Source organism: Cotesia typhae, unplaced genomic scaffold (assembly GCF_013202065.1).
Source record: "Cotesia typhae breed Kobodo isofemale line unplaced genomic scaffold, CoteBio_Ctyphae contig_83, whole genome shotgun sequence".
Classification (NCBI taxonomy): domain Eukaryota; kingdom Metazoa; phylum Arthropoda; class Insecta; order Hymenoptera; family Braconidae; genus Cotesia; species Cotesia typhae.
Genome location: NW_027423769.1, coordinates 485,048 through 506,330, shown reverse-complemented (window position 1 = coordinate 506,330; position 21,283 = coordinate 485,048). Strand labels below are relative to the sequence as shown.

The window sequence follows — 21,283 nt, the reverse complement described above, 5'->3', positions numbered from 1 at the left end:
AATAAGGAAACAATTTTATTCGTGTGAAGAGGGAATTAAATAAAATAAAAATTCTTTTGCCGGGTAGACTGCAACCTTTGAACTTTAAGAAGGCACTGAATTACTGATTACTTTATATAGGTATACGCGCTCTTCAAATAATTATCTTCCCCTATATTTTTCACTTCGACTTTAACATCTTTTTTATCCAATATATATTTTAATTCCGTATTACCATTCTTCGGTTCCTTTGACGACATTTTTTCCTTAAAAATGTAAGGTCGGGAGTCAAAAAGGCTTCTTTATCATGGAAGATAAAGAGGGCATTAACAATTTTTTACCTTTTTTTTTTTTTTATCGTGAAGGATGAATTTATTTATTATAAGGATTTTGGGGGAAAAAAATTTTTTATGGTCTGATATGTCCATATATGACTTTTATATGGCCTAAGATACATATATATATTTTTTTATCAGATGTAAGATGGTTTTAAATGGCATTATATAGCCTAATGTGTCCGTATATATATTTTTTTTTTATATTTTTATACAACAATTTGCCATATTAAATTAAACACTAGGTCATATTAGACAATTTAAAGGAAAATATGGCTTGATATGGCCGATTTTACAATCAACAAATTTTTATCACAAACATTTATAATTGTTTGTGACAAATCGGATCTAAAATTCCTCATTAGTGTGAAAAATAATTAAAAAAAAAAAAAAAAAAAACCCGTCAGAATAATGAGCGCATTTAAATCCAGCAATCACCCAGTTCCCACGCAAAACAATAATCAAAATAATAATGATCAGTGATCGAGGATTGTTTTTACGGACTAACAGCTCTCGGTGGGCTGCCTCTACAATACCTGAAATGCATCCGAACAATTAAGAGCCGAGCGAAGCAGCGAGAAGGGTTGAATTTTATTGTTATCCACAAACCAATATGTCTCGGTGGTATTGTTCTTAAGCCCAGTAGCTCGTAAGCAAATTACTCGACGAGCACGTGGCTCGCATAAGTCGCCCGAGTGCGAGTGCCCTCCCCTCAGCCTCACCCCTCATTCCTCACCCCTCACCCTTTACTCAGTAGCGGGGTCCGGATTTGGCGGCGACCCTTTTCCTTCTATCCTTCTATCTAGCGCTCAGACTGACGATGATGCCTGCCTTGGTGTGGGTGGCTGTTTGCCCTCAGGCACAAGCCCATCGGCAATTACGTCGCTTTATTGGGTAGGGTTGCGTGTAGTTCTATATGGAATTAATGCCGTCATTGCAGAGTCCAACAATAAAGACAGATAGATAGATTCACCCGACACGCGAATCAGTAACGACTTTTGTAAGCGATTCGCCGAACCAAACATTCGCCCGATCATCACAAGATTCTATTCTAATTGCTACTAATTACTTTCGAGCTGCTCAGATCCGAGCAATTACTCAAGAGAATTTAGAAATGGTTTATAACATTGTATTCAAATCTTTCTATTGAGAGTCATCAAACTGTATTTTTTTTTTTTTTTATTTTACTGGAGTTTTTATTCCAGAATAAAGTAAGAGTGAGATAAAAAGTTTGGATTGGTCGAACACGTTTATGGATCGGAAGAATAAAAGCATTGAACTGGGTTTGGTGGGTGAGGAGTTGAGCTTTTATGGGCGCTTGAGTGATGGAAGATCGTCGGATCAAACTCCAATGGCAGAATGTGTATAATAATGGTAATAACACGTTCTTCAGTGCGTGTTAGACGATCGTAAGTGCATTCGCGTGAGAATAACCCCACTGCATTTTATTCCCATTCTCATCCCCTTCCTCTTCCCCGTTTACCTCACCTTTTATTATTTTTTATAAAGGGAAATTTAGTCTTGTTTACTGTCGAGTTTATTTCAGATAAAATTACATGTTATTCACTTATATTTGATTTTTTATTAAAGGTAAAATAAAAGTTTTAGTGGTTGTAAAAAAAAAAAAAAAATTTTTTTTGGCCATATTAGAACATGTAAAACATTTCATACAGATCATAGGCCAGATGTTGACGTTTAAAATTTTTTATATGGACATTTTAGGTCCGCTATGGCCATATTAGGTCATATATCAACATATTAGGTCATATATGGACATGTAAAACTATATAAGACCAAATAAAAACATGAAAAATTATTTCATGTGGTTTTATGTAGTAGACCTATTAGGTTAAATCGAAAAAAAATTTTTAACGACTGTTTATTCAAAAGGCAAACAAGTAAAGAATATTAAAAGTAAAATAATTTGAGTGTAGCTAACAAGAATATTAGATTGTTTTGAGATTTAACCAGAATAATCTCGTAAATTCAGTAAAAATATTTAGCATAATAGTATTGAATGACACCCTACTCAGCTGAGTCTTGCGAAGGGAAAGACTTTGCCGGGATGTGGTATGCGTAACGAAATTGTTTAAAAGTAAATCGACATTGGGGTTGAATTGCAAGAAGTTTAAGTAGTATAGAATAGGAAGACGTGCAAGAAGGCGCCGTCTACGTCGACGAGACAGTTAAATGGCGGTAGGCGACTACCCTCCAGGCCCGGGAGATGATGGAGAGTCAACTAAGAGTGAGAGTTAGACTGGGACAGAGATAAATTGAAAGACCGTATAGCTAATTGGCAACCGTAAGACAGACTCATTTCGAACTTTTGAAAATAGTGTTGCTGTTCCGCTGATAAACATTTAAAACAACTCTGTCTCTCTCTTTCTCATTTTCTCTGCTTTCATTATCGGTGGAATTGTGTACAAGAATTAAAACTATTAAAGCCCGAGCTTGATAAGAGACTGCAGAGTCGCAGTTAAGAGCAAAAGTTTAGAAAAAAAAAAAAGGAAACGGTGTTAATAAGAGTAGCCGATAATTTTTTATTTTTTACGTTGATCTCTTAGTGTCGTTTCTCGACAATCTGGCGACTCTAACTCTAACTATTCTCTACTCTGCAAAACCCCGGGGGTAATCAGATACCGGCTCACTCTCCCGCATTAATGTCCCAGCGAAACTAGGCGCGATAAGGGAATAGCGAAAAAATTCATAGATCGCCGATATGAGACCGGCATTTTACATTTTTTCCCCCCGTTTTTTTTTTTTTTTTTTTTCCATGGCGGGAGGGTCTTTTGTACCTGCGTAAGCCCTTCGAGCTTTTTTCATCGAGCCTCGTTTTTCATCATTTTTTCTCCCAAATCCTCAATATTTTCCCGGTTCCCGATTATCTGATAAACACCCCAGATATTCCGTCCCTCAAATGCAACGGCAAAAATCGATCCCTATTTCATGCGATCATCTAATTTTTTTTTATCTAAAAGCCGATAAATAATTATAACAGCGGAAAATTTAAGTGTTTTGTTTACTTGTCTAATAACAATTCGATTGTATCGAATAGAAATTTAGTGTAACAGAACTGTGTTGTCTGCAATATCTGTCAAACCAATTACCAGTAAGTACCCTCGCGGATGTCGTCATACATCGGCACCGGTTCTATTGCTGAAATGTAATGAACTCATCGAGAGTAAAACCGCAACATTTCAATTTATAGGAGCCTTTACGTTTGCGATAAAATGTTATGACCGAGACAATTCATCGCGGGTTATATAACATTTAACTATAGCCATGGAAAAAATTTTGATACGCCTATATGTGGTCTGATAAGGCTTGATAAGTCTGTATATATCCTAATACGGTCACAAAAGCCCATATATAATTTTTTAATTAAATTTAGTTCTGAAAAATTCCGATAGGTGGCATATGGTCGCTAAATCTTCTCGCTTGTGGAGAGTTAAAATCAAGGTATTTAATTTTAAAATAAAAATTATTGTTTTTGACTCTCTTAGGAAGCATATTTATCATTAATTGACTTCTGAATTAATTTGAATTAAATTGAATTGAACATTTATAGAAGAAAAAAATTAAAAAACTATAAAAGATGGCAAATTAGAATTATTTATCAGTAAATGATGTTTGTCACTTAGTTTCTTGAAAAGGGCTCTAGGAGAGGACTTGATCTCGGTGTCTGTAAATTTAGTTTGAGTCTGGGTGCATTACCAAGCGGATTTACACTAAAACCGAAATTCGCATCTAGTCCTACTCGTCGAATTGGCACACACAGCACACAGTGTTTCTCTGATGTAGACTCACGTTGTATACGTCTATATAGCTATATACACCCGAAATTGTGCATTTACGTCACGTAATCTGTTTTACGTAACGCTGGGGCTTTTGTTCAGCGCGCGAATCTTATTAACCTGAACCATTTTATATGAAATCGAGTTAAATGTGATTCTGCCGTGTGTTAAACCTTTCTCATTGATCATTAATATACATACATATATTACATATTATATAATACATACATTTATAACAAGTCACACGTGATTATACACGAAATACCAGATCGCATCACAGCGGTTATTTTCTTTATGTTGATATAATCCACGCGTGAACCATTCCCAAAAAGGCATTATGTTTTTGCAGCAGCCTTTCGATTCGGAATTCCGCAACAGCCTTTTGTAGATTTTCTCACTATTTTGTTCCAGTTGGTCGTATACTGGTGATGGATTAACAAAACACCGTCTGTTTATACGACTGGACGTACAAATAGCGCGGAAAATACCGTCGATCGTTAAAATAACGTATCTTTTAGGATTCTTCAGCCCTTTAGTGTCATTTAAAACACTCGGGATGTGTGGACATCATAAAATGATGTAATTCTCTGTCCTGGTATTTTATCTTGTGAAATGCATTATCCACCGGTCAACACATTTATTTCCGGTTGAGGTGGCTCGTAAACTCCCCCTCCCCTTCCCATTCCCCTTCCCATTCCCCTTCCAGACTACTCCTGTTTCCACATTAAAAATATAACTTTCATTACTATCCAGGATCGTCAAAGTAAGGTCTTTCTTCCATTTTCCTTCCCAGTCTGTAACGTTTAACGATAGATAAAGTAATCTGGAGCCGGGCCAGCTAATTCAGTTGATTAAGAGACTCCAAAACTCGGGTAGTTTAAACTTCCAGCAGTTGTATATATCTAATAGCGGGCAGTGGGCCACCCGGTGTTAATCTATTCCCAAAAGCAGTAATTAAACAGATCCGGATTTGGATACAGTTTGAGATAAATAAAAATAGAGGGACTTTAAAGAGTAAGGGTAACAAGTTTTGTTAAATTTAAACAAAAGCTGCCCCATTCGAGGGAAAGTGGAAGGAAACTGTCGGCTCATCCAGCGGACTGAATAATTTTAAAAGGGCTTTGTAAACAAACTACTCTGCACTTAGGAGTCTAGCGATGATCCACTTTAAAGTTGTATCTTATATTTCAGCACAAATCCCTCTTGTTCTTGTTTGAGAGACGGGATACCAGTTGTACTGGTCGTAGTTTACAGTGTTGTATTCTGTATTGTACCTCTTCCACCTTCCACCACCCTCCATCCAGCAACTCTGTCTCTCTAAGTGTATATTCCGATATTTACTTAATGTATAATATATAATATATAATATATAACATATAATATATATTAATGTTTAAGCTCGAAATCCTTTCATCACATGAGAAACGGAATTATCTTGGAAAGGAAACATGTATTAGTAAATTTAATAAATCATCGTAATCACGCGCAACGTTCGTCAGCAGAAGATCGATTGTAGGAGCTCCAGGCGATACATCAGAAGCCGGTACGGTATAAGTGAACCACCAGGAAGGAATATATAGCGTTTGCCGAGCATATAACATCGGCAGTACGTCCTCGGATCCTTTGACGGCTGTCATCCTAATAAACATTAATTATGTTCCTGGTCAAGTTAATCAAGACAACCGAACGTGCATCACCCGGTGGCTCCGAGGAGAGGAATGTTATCGACCCAATAGACAAAGAACCCAACAAGTTCTTGGTGGGAATCAAGTAGAATGTCGGGGAAAAAGTACTACCGCTATCTGGATGCACCGAACATCAACTTTAGGTTTTACACCCCCGTTTCGACGTTGATAACGCAGAATGAGGGAAAATATAACCAGTATACGGGGTTCCGAATAAAGAACCGGTATCCAATTCTGTGAAAGTGGCTTTGGCTTCTCTGAGAATTCTCCGTATACTAACTGATAAAATGGCTTCTTGTTTTCTTATTACCCATGAATTGATAAGGTGTATTGAGGCTAGAGATATTTATACTCTGCTAAAGAAAGCTTTGAAGGATTTACAACAAACTAATGCACTAGAAAATTGTACCAATTTAGCTTAAAGTGAAGAAAGTTCATTTTTTGGTTGATTCAAAAATGGTTTATGGTTGTCATTTTTAAACTTATAAATCGATTAACTCCATATTGGAACTCTACCTTCTAGATAGCTCTAAAAAGAAGTTCCTTCAATTTTGTCAAGGTCTCTTCAAAATTGTCAGAGTTATCGCGGTGAGACCATTAAACAACAATTGCTACATTCTGTAAGCGACGTTTTAGAGGTTGAAACAAGCAGCGTTGGATTTAGAATAGCGCGGGTTTAATATAACCGCAACCATTAATATACATATATATATATATATATATATATATATATATATATATATATATATATATATATATATATATATATATATATATATTTAAAAGACCTATCGATTATCTAGATGCGTATGTCTAGGGAGCGCAGAATTATACAGTTATAAACGACGTGAATATGCGGACTATTTGCGAGGCAATAATTTATGTTCTACTATCGATCATGGGCTAGCTCCCCCATGAGGACGATGACTAGTCTATTATATTTATATGCGTACATGTGTGTATATATAATCGTCGAGTGTATATATATGTATATATAGCCAGCGGAGATAGAAAGCCGCAATTATGCTTGCACTTGATATAAGTAGAATAGCATCAGGAGAATAATAATAGCAGATAGCAGATAGAAAATAGCTGATAGAAGATTGAAGATAGAGGGAGTTGATAGCAGATAGCAGGTAGCAGGTAGCAGGTAGCAGGTTACTGCAGAGCTGTAAATTATTCGGCTTATGGTTTATGTACCAACAATTGACACTTAGAGCAAACTTGTTGTCCCAAAACAATGTCCTTGGTGAAACTTGGTTGTCAATTGGTATATACACGGAAGGAGGATAGTCTTCCTTATCCTATTCCTCATCCGCTATCACATCCTGCAAACACATCCATACATATAATTATAAACAAATAATAGAACAACAAGTAGAACTCCTCAAACTAGAACCAGGAGTGCTACCAGTTCAGTGTTTATGTTTATGGTTAGCATACCGCAAAGACGATTCACATATATTGATGTAGCTAATCTAGGCAAGCACCTCGATCGGGCAAACTAGTGAACTTAGTGTCAATTATCTGGGCTGTAGATCGTTAACCGGCAACTACCCAGCGAGGATTCCCAGTGACTGGGTACTAGATTCTAGATATTGGACGAATACTTTGACGGAGATAAAGACAAAGCGTTTGAGTGATTAACCGAGTAGAGCTCGACAGCTGAACCGAGACCAGAGAATCAAAGAGGAGCCAGGCACTAACGATAATAACGGATTCTGGACACCATATAAGAGGTGAGTGCTGATCGGAATGTCTGGTCACGCATTCTGGATTACCTTCGATCGAGCAACGTGACAGATGCCCACTATTCCAAGCTCTGTAAAGCCCACTTTCCCCTGGAATCCGCTCCTCCAGCAGCAGCACCACCACTATCACCACTATTACTCGACCCTTGATCGAAAGTCACCTTTCAATGTCATCAATCAACTACTGTCCTGCACTTTCACTAATATGTAGCTAACAGTAATGCATTTCTGTTGATCTTCTGGAGGAAAAATTGATCCGGTTTTTAATATCGTCTCCGGTGAAGATTTAATCCAAGAACGATGAGGAAAAACAGTAATTTGAATGAATTTCCATGAAATGTAATAATACCAGACGGGATAGCACGGAATATATACTCCTGTTTGTTTTTAATTTATGATGATAAATTTTAGTTTGTTTGGTAGCTGTAATTTGTTTACTGTTTTGTGATTTTGAGCGAGATAGCGTGAGAAGAGGGTGAATGTATCCACGAGAGTGGAAGCGCCGAGAACAGGAGTCATCTCAGTGGGAAGGTGGGAGGGAGAGGCTCCCCCGAAAGGGGGTGGCTAGACGAGACGATGAGCTTGAGGCTTGTTATTGCGGTGATATCATTGGAGGAAAATAAATACACTGGCGGAAAAATAAACGAGAAACACGGTCCTTGAGATTAATGAGAAGAGCTCGTAAACGGCGATGAGGTCACGTCCAACAGGAGACTCCTTCTCTCATCTTGAAGAATAAACTCACAGTTTCTTATTCGGATGAAATAAAAGTTTAAGTAAAATAAAGATTCGGCTGGAGAAACTAAAATGAACAAGAATTCAACAGAAGATTGAAGATGAGGAAAACGGTGATATTTTAAAGCTTCTGATGTTGATACTAAGGATGACGTTGAGAGTTAAAGATGAATTTTCGCGAGCGTGTAAGCGTTTGAGGCATTCAAACCGTCTCGAAGTTTGTCGAGAGCTTCCAACTCTAGATCGAGATATATAAGACCTTGAACCTCGAGAATGTTAACTAATAGCTTACAAACAAACGGACAATTTGGCGAGTAGATTAGACTCGAGAACCCAGTCGAGAGAATAGTAAGTGAGTACGAGGGTGTATCTTTACTCGTGCTCCCTGCTCACCCTCTTGCTCACTGCTGCTGCTGCTTCTCCTCGTGCTGGTGGGTACAATCAGCCAGAGTATTCACTCGTCGTTACCCTCTGGTTTATTGGGGGGCTCGATTTTGTTAACGAGTCGAGCAAAGTCGAGTGGGAGGATAAAGGCTCTGAGTGGGATGTGAAGAGCTTTCAGTCTGTCTATCAGCCCTCTGCCTCTGTATCTACCTCTACCTCTAAAACTTTAAATTATTGCATTATATTATATCTTACATATTTACTTGTTGATAATTCGCATTCAGCTTTTGGTTGTATCGCCCGTAAAAAGCTCCTCAAACATTTTAGAAGTCATCCAAAGAATAGCCACTCAAAATTTCGTATCAATAAACAACCATCGGAGATTTAAAAAAGTTCTGAATTTCAGTGATAAAAAATTAAAAAAAAAAAAAAAAAAAAGATTGATAAAGTTAAAAAATCTAACAAGTAACGTAGCACATTAAATCCCGAGTGTTTTACATTATGCATTTGACGTCAGTGAGTCACGAAAGTTATTCTCCCTCTTAGTTCCATTCTCTCTATTCACAATCCCAACTGCTCGGCAGTTTCACTCGCACACTCTTCATCCTCGACTCTCTATGTATGAAGTACCACCCGTGCAGCACACGGCACACCGCGAACTGCGAAATAACAGAGCAGCCCTCGAGCTAATTAATTTTTCATAGCATGGAAATTGTGTCGGAGACTAAACACAAAAGAAGTTAGCACATGAGTGGCAGATTTTTCCGCTTACGGCGTTCACCCTGAACCTTTGGTAACCTTTCCCCAAACCTTTTCTCCAGCCGTAGTTCCGACCAAAAATCCAGGTGCTTGAGCCTTGCGATGATGGAGGTGGAGATCCTTGGGCACAATGCCGGACGTCAAACGCGAGCAGACACTCAAGTAGCTTGTCGACGATCATCAGCCGGGGTTGATCTTTGATAAATCCCTCTTGATTATCTCCTTCCGATAGCCGGAGCACCCTCGAGTCCCTTTCTCGGCGTCGAAATGCCGCTCAATCACACGCATGTTCAGCGCTTTGAGTGTACCATCATCATCATCATCATCACCATCACCATCATCATCATTACAATCGTGGCCATCATCCTCACAATCATCGAAACGATAATAATAATAAGGATTTCTATGGTGATCCGACGCAATAAGCCTCGTAAGCCGGAGAAACACTCGGTAAATTATTCATATCCATCAATAACGCGTATTGGATCACGTAATACCACTCGCGGTGGTCAGCCGGGTCAGTACCCTCTGGAGTGCAGTCAGTCGGTTCCATTACACGATTCCTGGAATATAAGTCCGGCATATAGCGCACGGCAACCGACATGCGCTTGAATATATATACCAGAGTGTATATATGTGCTATGTACTCCAACGAATACCAACTGGTAATGCGATAGCCTTTTCTGAGTCGTGTCCTTTGGTTGCTTTCCCGGTCATTACTTATGTAAACGCGATTGCACAAAAATACCCGAGCTGGCTACGGCTAGCTGGACAATTGACACGAACTTGCGATTTATCTTTTTAGTCTAATGATAACGCCGCTCGCCCTTTTTGGTGATTAATTATTCATTTCACTGGATTTAATTGCCCTGTCCCCTGTCATTTGTCTAAGTAACGGCTGATCTGGGTGACTTTGGACACCTGAAAGCTTTCTAGATATTTTAAATTGAAGAAATTACCTGTGGAAAAATTTTAAGATGGATAAAAAATTGCTTTCACTCTTTCTTAATGCCGGCGATCAAGTGATTAAGAAATAATGAACGTTTGAAGAATTGTCTGAGAAAGGTTAAGTTGTAGGAAGAATGAATAGAAACAATTCCACGCGATCCGGCGATCAGGAAGATGATAACTCGGATCACGGAAGTTTAACATCCTCGTAAGAATACATAAAGTGATAATTCAATGGTGTTATACAGCACCTGAGGGAATAAACTTGGATATCTTCTTACGAGTAATTGATTCCATTACCATCGGAAATGTAATATATGTCTTTATAATTTAGCGACAAACTACGGTAAAGACATTCCTCACCCCTGTTATACCAAAATGCATTTTCCGAGGATAAAACCTCTAAATATGTACATTGTATATGCATCTACCCATAAATATACTCACACATATATCCAACTAGACCGTATAAAAGAAGTTATCGTTAGCGAAGAATTTCTTTCACTGGCGCCCAGCCAAATGTTGAGCAACCTACAAAGTCTTACTACAGACTAATGTGTATATACTCACATTCACATTTCCATTATTTCCGTTCTCATCTTTAATATTTTTTTCCTCTCAATATCCTCCCTCATTTTTCTGCTCCCTACAAATCCATTTTTTTCATCTAAATTCTGTTTACATATATTCTGTTAATTTTAACGCCATAAATTTTTGATTTTTCGTGGAAAATATTTTTTCAAAAGATCACTTTTTTATCCCCTTCTTTATAAAGAAGTAAGGACAATAATAGATGCAACGAAGTACTACAAGGTATATTAATAATTAATTAACCCATAACTTGAAACATTTATAAAAAATTGATTTCTCAAAATTGTCCGACGAATTTCTCATCTTTTATCGATCTAAAATTTCTCAAAATACCTTATAACTCTTTAGCAGCAAATATTGAAGGATGACAATTCCAAAATTAGATAATATAACCGATATGAATTAAAAATGACATATATTCGAGGATTTATCTTCCATTAAACGAATAAAATCGGGTGATTTTTGTCAATTGACGCTAGACGCTAAAAGCCATATTAATAACCATGTGGTAAAATCTAGAACGTGATTGAATTCTTAATGGAAGTTAAAATTCATACTTGACTTTATAAGTGATAGTTAAATCCGTTTAAATCCGTTTAAATCCGTTCAAATCCGTTCAAATCCGTTCATTAGATAACTAATTATTTTAATTTTAAAAATTAAAATGTCAGGTTTGATTTTTATAAATCTAAGCGTTAATTAGCCCGTCAGAGACCGCGTCAGGTTTCATTGACCAAACACCTGTGACTTTATCAACCTCAGCTCCAATTACCTGTCTAATTAAGTGCCTCGTAAAGTTTGTTAATTAAAATAGAGGTTAAGAGCGGATGAAGACGAAAATAAAAATGTAAATAGTGTTAATGAATAAATAAATTGAATAAGTTGGCGATTGTGAAAAATAAAACTAATAAGGGCGTCAGTTATAGAGAATCGAATCACGGAAAATGGTTTTTCTTTGGGGCGAAAACGCAAATTTAGTTTGATGCATTATTCATGGTGGTGGGCGGTGTGCGCCTGCCGAGTGTGTAGATACATTAAACTTTCGAAAGGTTATAGGTATGCGAGCCGGGGGGGGGGGAACTTTTAAAGGCTAGTTACCGAAAAACCTTGTGAAACGGGCCAGAAAACTCCGCCAGCAAAAGACCCGGCAAATGGCTTGTGGATAAAAAAAAAAAAAAAAAAAAAACCCCCGATGTTTTGTTGAGAGAAAGGGTGCATGGTAAAAGTTTTTAAAAATGGAAACGCATTTGCAATTTCCGGCGCAAAGTGACTCTCTTTGAAGCCCCGCGAATTTCCATTAGCGCATACCTAATTTTCTTTGTCCAATCGCATTTAAATTAGTCCGCCGATTTTTTTAGGTTCCCGTTTACCGAGCAAATTGCCCCGCGACCACGGTATGCGTGCTCGGTGCGTTAACTATCTGTGGATAGTAGATGGATGCACCTGCTGTGGTTTACAACCAAATTTACAAAAATCTAATTTGGGAGAATGGACGAGAATCTTTTGGATATTGATGTAAAATTTTCGGTTAATTTTTAATTAATTTAAAAATAAAAAATTCTTCGAGATAATTTACTTAAAATTTTATCTCTGCTAAAAAATTTAATTCTTTTATTTTTATTCGATATTTTTGTAAAACAACTATAAAATTAATTAGATAACTCGTAAAACAATAATGAAACAAAACGAAAAAAAAAAAAAAAAAAAAAAAAAAGCTCTCGTAACAGCAAATTTTACATTAATGAAACAAACAATCGTTAATTAAATGTTAATTGGAAAAAAGTTTTAAATTAATAATCTCAGTAGAGTTATTACGATATAATAATAAAAATAATAAAAGCATAAAAAACACGGTAGATTTATTTGTTGTTAATTTTGTTGCAGAGTACTTGATGTCAGGAAGTCCTAGAAGTTACCCGGCGCGATCACATGGAGTTGCTTCAACGCCAACAGTAACGAGGTAACTTCTTACTTTATCGTACTCAAGAATAATTTTTCTCTTTACTTTTGCCATCCACCCTTAAGATACCTTTTTTTCCCTTTATTTCATTTCATTTTACTTTGTCGACTCACTAAATTTGTGTGTTAACTTCCAAAACATTATTTCCCGGTTCCGTTTTTTTTTTTTTTTTTTTTTTTTTTTTTTTTTTTCAAAAAATCAACAACCAACCTTTCAAATTTAAACATTAAATATTATTATTATTTTTTACATACCGAGCTGTGACATGTTCGGCCGACGAACTTTGCTCGGAAAGTTTAAGCATGATGCTCGTTTTATAGGCGACACTTTAAAACCAAAAGGTCTTACTGTTATATTGGTTTACTTGGTTTCCACAGCGACGTAAAATCATTCTCATCCTCATCCTTATCCACTGCCACCCCTCGGTTATTCTTTCTCCTAGAGTCCCCACGAGTTTTAACTGTGGTACAAGCTACAAGCCGACTTTCCGTATACATATATCCCGCCTGAAAGACGCGACGTCGCTACTTTACGAGTTTACCGACCAGTCGACGACACAAACGTTGACTCATCACTTACGTACTATAATTTACGTTAAAACGCTGTACCTATACCTACAACGAGCCTTTTTACGATACCTTAATCGATATCTTTTCAATTAATAATAACAGTTTATGTCAGACTTTATATTATAAAAGTTTCTAATTTTAAACTCAAGTACCTTTAACATTAGTTTTAAAATCAAAGTAATGTGTTTATAAAAATTTTATTTTTTTCTTGTTCAAAAAATGTATTAATTTTTAAAGGGGAACTATAGACATTTTTAAAGATATAAGCTCATTCCGATGTTACACTCATCAAGACCTTTCATTTGAGTACCCACATCAATGAAAATGCATGTGGGTACTCTAATGAAAGCTCTTGATGAGTGTAACATCAAAATGAGCTTATATCTTTAAAAATGTCAATAGTTAAGCATTTAAAAATGAAAAAAAATGATTGATTTAAATGAAGACACTGGAAAGTTTGCAAGAAAGATAACACCTTTGAGTAAAATGTTTAAATTCAAATGAGTTTGACTTTCAAGATGTTCTCGGGCTTAGGTATCCATTTGGATAAGAATAAATCAGTCTTATGTTCTGGGGTCGCATAAAAATGAATCATTGAAAAGTATAAAATAAAAAGCGAGAGAGTGTGAGGGAATAAAGTACATTGAGAGAGAGGGAAATAAAAAGAAGCTAAAAATATTTGAGATATTTGGATTGGGAGGTAGAACTTTGGCGTTCGATTTGTCAACCCTCTTATCTGCACTCACACAAATCCGAATCCAGAAGTTAGCTTCACTTGTATTATATCCCGGCGGTGATGTTGAGGAAGGAAAGACCAAGTATGTCTCCGGAAACGACGGGTCAGCGAGATGGAAGCCACTCTGTTGCTAAGGCGATCCTCAGCCTTAAGATCTCTTAAACTTACTTTTTCCTCTTCTCCTCTTAACTCTTCATCTCATTTATTTCTCCCTTCTTTCCTTCTATAGTCATTATCATTATTATCATCATTATCGGGATCTCAGCGGGCGAGGGATTAAAATAATTCTCGGTAACTTATTTAATTATTAATTATAAATTTCATTTGTGAGGATCAAAGCTAAATTTAGACGTCATTTCGATCAGTGATTATTCATCCGCTATTAAGACTAAGACCTTACTTAACGTCTTCACTTGTTAATTTTTGATGTTACTCCAATCTCAAATCTGATTAACCTTCTGGGTAACGAGATTCCTTTAAATAAATTTAGGTATAATTATATTAATATTTAGATTTCTCCTCCTACTCTTCCTCTTCTTCTTAAGTCTCTTTAAGAATTTATAAATAATATTTTATCTTATCTTACAATTTTGCTTAGTCAATAATTTAATTTCCTCGAGTCTTTAATGGTTTTTAATATTATAAAAGTCAGCTTTATTTAAATAGACATTTTTTTAAGTGATTATTTAAGTCGTTTATTATTTCCGGTAATTAATTATAAATTTCCTCAATTAATTTTCAATTTAACAAAAATTTATAGTATCAAAAAAAAAAAAATTTATCAAATTTTTTTCAAGTAAAACAGTAAATTATTTAAGAGATAGTGAAGAGAGAGAGAATTATCGGATATTATTTATAAGGCAGTAGAGTAATGGTTGACTTGTAAAGTACAAAAGCAAGTGGTAATTGATTGCCGACAGTCGATGGAGTGAAAAAAGTATCGACGGGACGAGTGGAGGTATATAGAGGTAGGGTAGGGTCAGCGATCGTGTTTTTTTATTTATCCAAGTTCATTTTTTATCAAAGCAATTTTGTCCAATTTAGAAGGACACTTATTGAATTATACATTGTCTTGGTAAACCTGAAGGATAAAAAACCCGTGCCGGGATGATAAAAAAGGTGTCTTTTATTTTTGGTCTCAACCACTTGTCCTTTTTGTTCGTGGGGTCTGCGTTACGTAGAGACACTCTTCTCTCTCCTCATTCAATCTTTTATTTTCTTTGTTCATTTTCGAGAACCGTGCAGTCGATAATTTCGTTGGAGACTCTCAACTACTCAGATTCAGCCGACTCAACGGGATTCAGCTATGAAAAGGGCTTTGGGCCGACTACCACCATCCAACTAAACACATGTATATATATATATATACAAACCCAAGGAGGAAAGAAGAATTCAACGTTTGGTTATCCTTTTTTTCCTCCGCTTCTACTTCTACTTATTCTTCTAGTCTACTATGTACTGTGACTAGTGTACCACGTAGTTATAGTCAACCAGAGTATCTCCTAAAAGAAAGAATTGCCTTCTGTCAGCGTCTCGACTGTTTTTATCCCTCGTCCTTTGTTATACCAAAATCATTTTATTTTAAAACTCCTTTCTTCTCTTCTTTTTTTTTTTTTTTTTTTGACTATTAACTTTTTGTAATTACTTGTTACACTCTCCGTATTTTTTATTGTTCGGTATCACGCTCATTATTGCGTGCGTAGGGGAATAACAAGATGAATTTAAAAACACATACATCCATCTAAACCGGGATGCCGAAATAAAAATCCCGTATTATTATGTATGTTTAATATGAATTTATATTCCAGAACAACTCGAAATTAGGGTCCTGTTTATCTGTTTGATTATCGGGCTCGCGGTAATCACTGGCTGATACCGGCATTATTAAACAATGTTAGAGTTATGATTACAGTAATAACTAGCAACACACAACACACACTTGATCCCTCTAATTTGTCGCGCCCTCAAGGACCCTTTGAATTACTGCTATTATCTGCCCTTTTTTATTCATCTAGACTTTTATTGAATACATTCGTTATTTTTTTTTTTTTTTTAGAGCAATTGCAATCAACCAATTGTAGAAAAAATTCTAACCTTATATAGTTTGTCTTGTTTATAAATCCCTCTATAAAAAAAAATCAATGTTTACTCTAATTTTCAATTTAAAAAAATTCCTAAGCCATTTATTTTATTTAATTACCCAAAAACTTATTAAATAATTAATTGAAATAAATGTTAATGTCAGAAAAGCCTCTAAAGACAGTTGAAATAATTATTTTTACTTTAAAACTTAATTTCTATAAATTAAATCTCCAGTAGCGAGAAAATTTAGCGGCCATGCGCCACCTGTTGGATTTTTTGGAACTAACTTTTATGAAAAATTATTTATGGACTTTTATAAGTATATTAAGCGATTTGCAAACATATAGACGTATATATGTAATATAAAATGAGTGATATATTTTAATTATTAAAACTGTAAGACAAATAGAGAGTTTAAAAATAATTGCACTGGCTCAACTAGATGAGTTACGGCAGTTCATCAAGCTTACACGCGATATTAGTCCTCGCGGATCTTGTAAGACGCGGATCATAATGTTCTCGCCGTAATAACGCTCGTTTATCTGACTTAGGTGTCAAGTGCACAATTGGATAATTTCATCCCCTTGTCCTTTAATAAATACATCTCATCCTTCCTTAAAACTTTAAACTCTCCATTTTTTCCAAAAAAAATTTTATTTATTCAACAGAGTAAGCCAACTTATTGATTAAATTGATTAGATAGAGGCCCACACGAGGGCAATTTCTTAATTAGATAAGTAGATGAGTTTAGAGTTTAGTGTAGTGCGGATAATGTAGGCTGAATGCCCAGGAGCCCGGCAGGCACTTGATTTACAATTCACCTGTTTTATCAAGATGCAATTATGCACCCTCGCGTATCAAAGGGGCTGCTATGAGATTATGCCGAGGCTCATCGGGATCGACTGGACCTGAAAGGGAGTCCCGATGTCCCGTTTCCATATCTCTGCAGCTGCAAGCCTCTCTTTGAATTTTATCCCCTATTAAGCTCCCCAAATAAAAATTCTTCTAACTTTCCTATCGATCACAGATTCCTATCTGATTATAAAGTGATTAAAATTTATTAGAATAATTGCTATTATAATTAGCTGATTATTCTTAAAAGAAGAGCAAGATTTTAATTTTTAATTTTAAATGATATTTTTGTGAGTGTTGTTTAAAACAATACAGAATAATTTGTTCTGGTTTGAGAAAAATATTTAAACAAGCATGATAAGAGTTGTGTAAACATGTCGAGTGTGTGGGCGGGTGTTTTCATTCCGGCGTCTGATGAGAAAAATTTTGTATGTATGTAGGGTGAGTTGTTTGAAAAAACTCTCGAGGGAATGCCATCTAGTCACACTGTGAGCACTGCTCCTCTATATCCATCGGATAGTTCAATCAACATTTATCTTTTTGTTTTTGTTGGATATATTTCCAACTTAAATTACATTTTTTTGCTTTTTTAATTTTTTTTTGTAAACTTAGGAAACTTAAAAATTCTTCCACCAGTGCCAAAATTTTTTTCTAAAGCCAATAATAATTTTTTTTAAGTTCGTTTTGAAAAATTCCGATAGGTGGCGCATAGTCGCTGAATCTTCTCGCTAGCGGAGAGTTAATTTCTAAGAATTTACTTCTAAATTAAAAATTATTCTTGTTGATTTTTTTAAGAGCTTTATTATCATTAATTTTTGAAATTAATTCTTAATTAATAATTATAATTTTCTATTTTAATACACAATAATTCAATAGAGAATAAATATTATTTTTTTGGTTAGTAAAAACTCGCTCGGTAGCAGACAAAAAAATGTGTAAAAATCCTTTGACCAGGATAACTAAAAACAGTCAGAGGAGAGTAAAGCTTTAGTCGGAATTTCTTTAATTATGATCGAGCCATAAGCATTTCCCAACGGGGCTCAAATAATTAAGTCCGATTTAACAAAGAATAGTCACCGTCCGTCGTGAAAAGCATTATATTCGTTGATATGAAAGGAGGAAAGGAGAATAAAATAAGAGAGCTTTACTGTCGCGTCCTTTTTCTCCTTGAACAAAGTAAAAGAGTCGCTTAATATAACTATTACGAACTCTAGCTCAAGTCCAGATCTCGGGATCTGGTTCCGAGTGGTTGGATATCAAAATAATAATTGTCCTGTAGAAGACTCATGGCTCATTGGATGAGGACGGGGTTCGCGCTTAACCCCAGGGGAAAATAACTCCTCTCTAGTCGTTCTCTCGAGCTGGGCCCGACGATTCTGTAATTTTCTCATCTGCTTTCTCCTGTAATTTTCGCAGTCTCACGGGCTTCCATCGCCGATCAATCGACCGATAACTTCCTGATGAGATCCCTCATTGTCTGGAGGAAGTAAAGTACTATCCTTATTACTCTCATTTTAATTTTTTAATCAAGCTTAAGCTTTTTACTGCCCGCAGAATTATTTTTTTTTTTTTGTAAATTTCAGATATTTAGGTATCGTATATTTGGAAGCTCTGCGCAAACTTCGGCTGAATAAGCAGCCGTTCAAGAGATCCATTCTTGCTGGCAAATAAAAGTAACACAAGTGAATGCTAATAGCCACGTGACGTATTTTATAAGTTTTCGGCGGTGATAGGAAATGAAATACGGTTACTATGGGTACAGTTACCTGGGAAACGTCGAACTGAAAGCGGGCGAGCTCATTCTGTCGTACAGCTTCCAATTCAATGTTCTGTTCATAATTTCTAGGGTAAATTATAGATTTTAATAGCCAGAGGTTCCTTTTAGAAAATTGTTACATTTTGCTTGATTGTCTAATAATGGGAATATATTAATTATTAATTATTAAAAATATCATTTTAATAAAATTACTATTTTTTTATTAAATAAAAAAAAATTTTTTTTAATTTTTTAAATCAAAAATTGTGATTAAAAATTAAAATAAAAATAATTTATTTAAAAAAATTCAAATTAAACTTTGTAAATAATTAAAAAAAAATTTATTATAAATCCGGGGCGTTATTACGGAAATTAAAGTATCCTGTTTGCTTGCTCGAATTTAAAAAGTAAAATAAAAAAATTACAGGTAAGATTTTACAATCTCATTATTGAGTTTGAATCCTGCATTAATCCTCAGCAAGGAGGCACCCTGATAAACGAGATTACTACCAGAAATAAAAATAGACTTTAAGTAATAAAATAATAAATAAGGCAGCCTTTTTCTGTAATGGGAAATTAGTTAGAGGGCAGCCAACCAATACGATATATTTATCCTAAAAGTATTTATTATTGAGTTATAGATAAAAATCAGCAATAAGAATGAGAGAAAAAATTGTAAGTGCATCTTACTTTTTACTGCTTTATTAATATTTTTTGCGTATTATGTGTTACGTATTATTACGTTATGTGTTAGCCCAGACAGCCCCCGTTTCGCATCGATACATCTGCCGTAGGCGCTCGAGCCCACGTAATCAAATCCGTAAACGCGAGCACGGGGTTCGACAGATACAGATATAGAAATAAATATAGATATATAACTCTAAGCTCTAGACTCTGAATGACTGATTGTCAACGCAGAATTCAATTTGCTCCGTTTTATCGGGAAGAGTGCATTTTACCCGTCGCGACCAAGGATGAAAAAGATGAAACGAAAAAGGCGCACCGAGAAAGGAACAGGATCTTCCTAGAGCATTTCTAAATTTATTAGCTCTTTTAAGATCAATTAAGAAATTTTATTAATATTATTAAAAGTTTTAAAAATTAATATATGTGGAAAATTATAATAAAAAAATAAGATAATTTAGAAATAAAATTAATTTAAAACATTAACTGTAAATTGAAACATTTGTCAGGTCATATAAAATAGAATACAGGCCGGAATTAATAAAATAAAAAGGGATCTATCGGAATCAGCTGCCTTGGATGTGTAGATGTGTGGATGTATGAACAGTGTTGCACCTTTGTAACTCGTTAGTATTAGAGTTTAGGGTGTAGGTTTGTCGGGTATAGGGTGTGTCGGCACAATAGCGCGTAGAAGGGCTTTAACCTGAAGTTTATCGTGTATAACGAGGCTTATAAACTCTCGGGTGTAGTGGCAGTCTAGTGTACCCGGCGGTAAACCCTCGACAGATATATTGAATGACCCGATCGGAGCTCCAAGTCTTTCGGGTTTTGGCTTTCGGTTACTAAGGGGGCACCAGGGGGCGCTTCTGATGCCCACCCAACCAATAAATAGTGACAAACCATTTTATCTCCCCTGTAATAAAAAGATGAACGGCCCTTTTTTAAGTGAATTTCTCTCCAGATTGCTCACTGTTGTGGTTTTTTGCATCGGCCCTCGATTTCTAACACGTGACGGCCGATAACGACCAAAGGTTATGCTTTATGTTCTTTTGGGGCAATAACTGTCGAATTTTCTCGCTTTGCGGTGAAAAATTTTCTGATATGTTCATATGTATCTGTTATCTGGTCATATGTGAATACTAAACTACTGTAATTATTTTATTTAAATTACTACAAAAGAAAATGTTAAAAAAATTAATAAATCATTTATTTTAACGAATAAAAAATTTTTTATATTAAATATAATTTTTTAAAACATATTTTGATTGATAAATCCACAAATAAAAATTAAATGTATAAGAAATATTATGATAATTTTTTTAATAAAATTTAAAATTAAAAATTGATTGTGACAAATTAGCAAAATCTATAAAAAAAAATAAAAAAACAAAACTCCGAGGCTTGATACGCAATATCGATCAGAGAAAATGTCTTCCGTTTTTGTTTTCCATCTTTCCGTAGTCGTGCTCGTTTTCCGGGTCCCTTTGGCTAATCGAATCAACAACGGCTAACCCAATTTGAAAACAATGTCGTTTAGAGCGGGCGGGTCTGCTCGCCGGTGTTGTGACTAGTTATTGGTGACTGAAGAACGGAGAAAGAATGATGGGGCGGCGGGGGAGGGTCGAAGTGCACGAGCGGTTAAAGGGTGGTGTGGTATGGCGTTGCGAGTAGATTGCCGATGTA

The 21,283-nt window shown here is 35.5% G+C and overlaps 1 protein-coding gene across 2 annotated transcripts in view; it reads left to right on the top strand.

Annotated features, from left to right (window-relative positions):
- Positions 1-21,283, top strand: part of Ten-a (Teneurin-a transmembrane protein) — a 289,448-nt gene that overhangs the window by 181,142 nt on the left and 87,023 nt on the right. For both annotated transcript variants that reach the window (XM_074252094.1, XM_074252093.1), the window contains exon 8: positions 12,846-12,921. In XM_074252094.1, the coding sequence (XP_074108195.1) occupies positions 12,846-12,921 (76 nt within the window). The remainder of the gene's footprint in view (positions 1-12,845; positions 12,922-21,283) is intronic.